This window comes from Hyperolius riggenbachi, chromosome 10, assembly GCF_040937935.1.
Source record: "Hyperolius riggenbachi isolate aHypRig1 chromosome 10, aHypRig1.pri, whole genome shotgun sequence".
NCBI lineage: Eukaryota > Metazoa > Chordata > Amphibia > Anura > Hyperoliidae > Hyperolius > Hyperolius riggenbachi.
In genome coordinates, this window is record NC_090655.1 from 45704074 (window position 1) to 45710073 (window position 6000).

The window sequence follows — 6000 nt, forward strand, 5'->3', positions numbered from 1 at the left end:
CTAAGGCCAACCCACCCAAGATGCAGCAACTGTCCTGCAGAAAGTCAAATGGATTAGTATGAAGCAATAACTGGTTTCAAAATGAAAGCATTATGCAGTGCAGGCTTCAGTGTATTTGAAAATGGACACTAATAGCCTGAACACTACTGTCATGTGCTTCTGCGCTGTACGTTTATTGCAAAGAGTACTTCACAACTACTGTTCCATATCGTGCAGTCACTGAGGGCTCGTTTCCACTATGCAGCGCTGGAGCCGGGCATCAGTGAGATTCTGTGTTGCATGTGACTCCCTGGGGGGGGAGGGGGGGGTGCTAAATGCTAATTACCATTTCGCAAAATGTCACAAAATTTCTATAATTATAATTATAATCGTTATTGAAAATGTTTGTATGAAATTTTCCTGTAAACCACGAAAAATATGATTTCATGTTACTTGTAATTTCATGTAATTCTTCACGTCAAACATAAAATTATTAGTAACCAAAAGTAAACACAAAATCCCAATTTAATGCAAAATTCTACATGAAGTTACAAATAATGACAAAATAAATTACACATTTTCCAAAAATTATCAATTACAATTTTTTGTCATAATAGCAAGAAGACATTTTGAATCAGGATGATACAATTTATTGGCTAAATTTGAAGAAAAAAAGCAAGCATTCAGCTATGAAGCCTTCCTCAGTCTGATTCCTGTGTGGTGAAGGCTTCATAGCCGAAAGCTTACTCCCTTTCTTGTAAGTTAACCAATAAATTGTATCATCCTGATTCAAAACTTCTTGCTTACACTGATAGCAAACACGGTACAATATTCTACTGTGTTGTAATAGCAAATTATGGTGCAAAATTATGCACATGTGAAATTTCAGCTCATCACTACTTTTGGAGTCTAAAGATTCATCAGGGTCTGTTTTTTTTTTCTATTTGCAGAGAAATTTGGGATGTACATTAATGAAGGGAAGGTGTACTACATCCTGGTCTTCTTCAAAAGCTTTGCTTATGCACTGATAGTTCTTATCCTGATTTGGAGAAAAAAGGTAACTAAAGAATCAAACCACTTGCAATCAGTAAACTTCATTGTTCTTCTATAACTAGAGTGGAGCAGGCCCTGCGATCACAGGGGGACCCAGAGCTGCGGGAGGCCCGACTACTAACCTTCCTTTCCCCTAATACAATTGATCAGGTGTCTTTGTCTCTAAGCTTATGACGGTTATGAAGATCATGATGGTCACACTTGTTTTATGACCCTTGTGGGATGGGCCCCAAGGCCGTGAGGGGTATCAATGGGAGGCTAGGAAAGGGGTGTGAGCATTGGGGACCCCCATCAAAGTTTCATGGGGGCCCCATGATGAGTTGTCGTTACACTGCTTCAAGTTTACATGAAGTTCTACTCTATAAAACCTCCATAGCCTGGAATATAACAAATATATCAAAGTCTATTAAATCAGATGTTGATGGTATCAACTTTGTTGATATCTTGAGTCCACCCTTGGTGGAATGGTGTCACCCCCTTTTTCTCTATCCATGGAGAGCATTCTAGAATTAAACCCAATTCTAGAATGAAAGAGTTAAAAAAACAACATCATCTGCCATGGTAGCTCTAATGCATAATATACAATTAAAGATTTGCCTCCCGGCTCCTTATTGCCCACATTATTGCCTTTACACCAGAGACATGTCACCTGTGTAAAAATTACTAGTCTGCCCATGTTACAATCGGCTAATACTGAGTGACAGGAGCCTTCTTGTTTATTTTTCAAACAGAAAGCTGCACACTAAGGGAAAAAAAACAGTTTGCTGCATTCAGTCAGTGTAGCTTGCACGCAGAAGCTACTTGATGTATTTGAAGTAAGCCCAATCTCCTATTTATTTTGCTATCAGAGATCAAAGAGCAGTCTCCATTCAGTTGGCAAAGATGAATGCAGTTAATCTGGGTGGGAGGTTCATGATGGCCACACTTATTGATTGGGGCTTCACTCTACGGGGGTTACTAAAGTAGGAGTGGGTACAAAAGGGACCCTATAGTTTGCATTCACACCCCTAGATGGAAACAATCAATATATACCATACGACACTGATGTGCTTTATCTTTTTCCTTCTAGGTTATGGCAGGATCCTACTAAGGAATCGCTCAAACATAAGTGCTTCAATGCAACCTGTATGCTTCATGCGCTAATATAAATATATACATGTGTGTAAAAGATCAGTGGAACCAGAATGAGAAAGATGAATCCGGCCTAAGTGATAACATGAGGTGCCGAATACTGGAAGCCCCTCAGGCCAAGCAGGCTGTGCAATTCTGTGTGGTGTTTGTGCTATTTATTGTGTGCAATATATACGTGTCAATAAAGAGTTTTGTGCATGATGTTTGTCTTCTGAGCTGATTTCATTCTTCACAGTGTGGCCAGATTTATACTGTTTCCGTCCCTAGGCCAACTTTCTTGCAGCTCCCCTTCCATGTGCAGCACCCCCATCCCTATTCCTTGTACAGACCTCTCTTCTATGACTAATATTCATGTATAGTTGCCCCCTTTATTTATATACAAATCCCTTGGGCTGCAACTGCCTATTTTTATCTGTTGCTCCTTATTTGCAACATCTCTATTACATTTGCAACAATCCCTCTTCTCCTCAGCCAGCTGCACCCAAGACTGGGCTTTTGGGATGTTTCCAGAAATTTGGCTCTGCTTCGTAGAATTTTCAAACAAATAATGATTCAATAAACTTCTCTTCTGAGTTTTCTCACAGGAGACATGTTTTATTATTTTATTTAATTTTATGTACACTACACAATTCTTTTTGAGCATCTGGCAAGTGAAATTGTAGTAAAAAGTGGGTACGAATAAAGTAATATTGGACTTCAATACATTTGGGACAACTTTTTTTTAAAGGGATCTATGCACCATCTAAGCTCCATCTGTAAATGGTGTGGGTTGTAGGGGGGGGGGGGGGGGGGGGGGAGCGTTTAACTACCTTTGGGCAGCTGCTCCTTAGCCCCTTGTCTGTGTACAGTATTTGAGGAACTCCATCTTGTCTGTTCCTGCTGATTACAGTGCCCGGGTTGATATCGTGCAGCCATGGCCACCACAATGCAGTATGGTGACCTACATTTTCTAGCATGCACTGTAGTGGTTAGGGCCATGCAATATCACCGTGAGCATTGCAATCAGAAATGGCTGCAGCAGATACAGACAAGATGGAGTCCCGCATAGAGCGAGAGGCTAAGGAGAAGCCAACCAGTGATGATCGTAATGTGTTAATTATGATTTTGTGAAATTCTGCATCATTTTTTGTAATAACGCAAGATTTTACATAATTACGACCATACACATTTTTTTTTTATATAATTACGATCATTTTTGTAATTACAATAGTTTTTGTGATGAAATTTTGATAATTACTGAAACTTTTGTAATTACAAGTATTTTTCAGGACAAATTTTCATGTAAAACACAAAATTAGGATTTTGTGTTACCTGTAATTTTGTAATTGTTTTACATGAAATTACAAATAGCTTGTCAGAATAGATAACAATACCTTCTGCAGCCTAGCACACAGCCTGTGTGTTCTTACAGAGCAAACCTATTATCAGTCCTCTCAAGGAAAACAGTCATAGTGTATCAACACTTTGCTCAGTTCAGCACTTGTCTCAGGAAGGGCACAAAAACCCAGAGTGGATTAAAATGGCAGTGAAAATGAGAATGGTTTATGTAGGAGACAAAAACACAGGGAGACCGGGAGCCTGATCTGTTGTAATATTGTCAGGTCACCAGAAAGCATGTGTAGATAAAGGTTATATACTCACAAGGTTGGGTTGCTCAAAAGGCAACCACTCCTCAAGCATGTGGGGAGATACCGTCCCCACTCGGCCTTGCTTCTAGTGCAACTGTTGGTCGCAACTTCAGTAAAAAGGTTGTACCCATGGAGGTCATCCAAAGGTGCACTCCCCTGGATGAGGGTGATGAGTGGCTAGGTGAAGGTTGGAGGTGTCCGTAGTATCAAATGCTGAACTATACGCTGCTAATAGCAAATAGACTAAGGTAGAAAAGGTACCAGTTCTCCTACCTTATAGAAGTAAAGTTCAAAGTTGAAGGCAATTAGCCTTACTTGCGGCTATTAGCACACTCTGGCACATCTATCGATCGGAGGAAGCAGCACTGGCTGTGAAACGCATTGTCAAGTGTGCACAGTAAAATTTGAGAAGCTTAAACCCTAACTTCGACTTTAATGTTTCATTTCTAAAGTAGGAGAATAGGTACCTTTTCTACCTTAGTATATTTGCTATTAGCATTTAGTTCACCATTTGATACTACAGGCACCTCCAACCTTAACCTAGTGCAAATGAGAGAAATTTGGGATACACATCAATAATCATTATCTCAGACTTCTCAATTTGCAACTGCCACACTTTATCCATTTATGTTGTCCAGTTTTATTTCAGGGCTTTGTTAAAGTGGATCCGAGATGAACTTTTACTCATTGCATATTTGTGTTTCTTTCCTATTGTTTATAGGGCATTCCTCAAGCCAAATACTTTTTTGTTTTTGTTTTAATACTCTAACTCCCTATAAACTAAACAAGCCTCGCCCACAGCCTTTCAGAGAGCCTTGGCACTGTAGCGAGGGCTCATGGGAGCTCAGTCTGGGCAGGAGGAGGGGGAGGTATTACTAGCCAGAGATGTCAGAGGCAGAGGGGAGGAGGGAGGAGGAGGGGAGATTAGGCTGAGTGCTGAAGATGCAGATAAGCTTTTGCCTGTGTGTAATGTTTACAAACAACATGGCTGCTGTCATTGTATCGCAGGATGAAATAATCATATTCTATTGAAGCCAGTGGTGCTCAGCAGAGCTCGAATATTCGAGTAGCTCGAATATTCGAGCTCTTTTTCAGCTATTCGAGCTCGGTATTCGAGCTCCGAATAGCTGGAGCTATTCGAATGGGCTATCCGAGTACACTCGAATAGCCCATTCACTATTCGAGCTATTCGAGCAACCCAGCGCTATTCGAGCTCGGTACCGAGCTCGAATAGCGTCATAGCCCAGATTGATGTCCTTAGAGCCAATCAGAGGGCTCCCAGGCCCTCTGACGGCAGCCAATCACAGAGGGGGACCCTGGCCAGCCCCTACCCTATAAATAGCGGCCGCCATGTTACGTTTCTCCGTGCTTGCCTGAGACTTGTACAGAGAGAGAGTTGCTCCTTTGTGCTTTGGCTTAGCAAGAGCTCTATTGTGGTCATTTACCTAGCGTTTTTGCTCACATACACCTCCTATACACACCTATATTGTTGTTAGTTAGTTAGACATTGTATTTTAGTTAGTAGCTTGTGTGTTACATTAGAGGCAGGCAGCTGCTGCAAGCTTACAGGTTTAGGCCTCAGGGGGGCCTTGCCTCTGTGGGCAGCTGTCCTCTGTTTATTTCTCTCATCTATACCAGTATTTCTGCTGTCCTTTACTAATAGTATTGTAGTTATACTGTACTAGGAGTAGGACACTCACTGACTGTCACTGTTTATAGGCTACTAGCTAGCTCCTGCGTGTGTGCACTCACTCACTGTCTGTGTGTACACACACTCTATTTCCTTCTGATTACTGATAGATTATTGTTAGTTGTACTTACTTACTACTTACTCTTACTGTACCCGTAGGGACACTCACTGTCACTGTTCATATAGGCTACTAGCTCCTGCGTGTGCGCACTGCACTCACTGTCTGAGTGTACACACACAACACACACTCTATTTCCTTCTGATCGCTGATTGATTATCGTAATTAGTTAGTTCTACTTACTGTTACTACTTACTCTTACTGTACTAGGAGTCTAGGACACTCAGTCACTGTCCATAGGCTACTAGCTCCTGCGTGCGTGCACTCACTGTCTGAGTGTACACACACAACACACACTCTATTTCCTTCTGATCGCTGATTGATTATCGTAATTAGTTAGTTCTACTTACTTACTGTTACTACTTACTCTTACTGTACTAGGAGTCTAGGACACTCAGTCA

At 41.2% G+C, this 6000-nt stretch overlaps 1 gene segment (V, D, J or C); it reads left to right on the top strand.

The window, feature by feature from the left end:
- LOC137535940 (Ig lambda-2 chain C region-like) overlaps positions 1-2364 on the top strand; it is a 49816-nt gene extending 47452 nt beyond the window's left edge. Inside the window, 2 exon segments of the C gene segment in view lie at positions 930-1036; positions 2102-2364. Coding sequence covers positions 930-1036; positions 2102-2122 — 128 coding nt within the window.
- The last annotated feature ends 3636 nt before the right edge of the window (positions 2365-6000 follow it).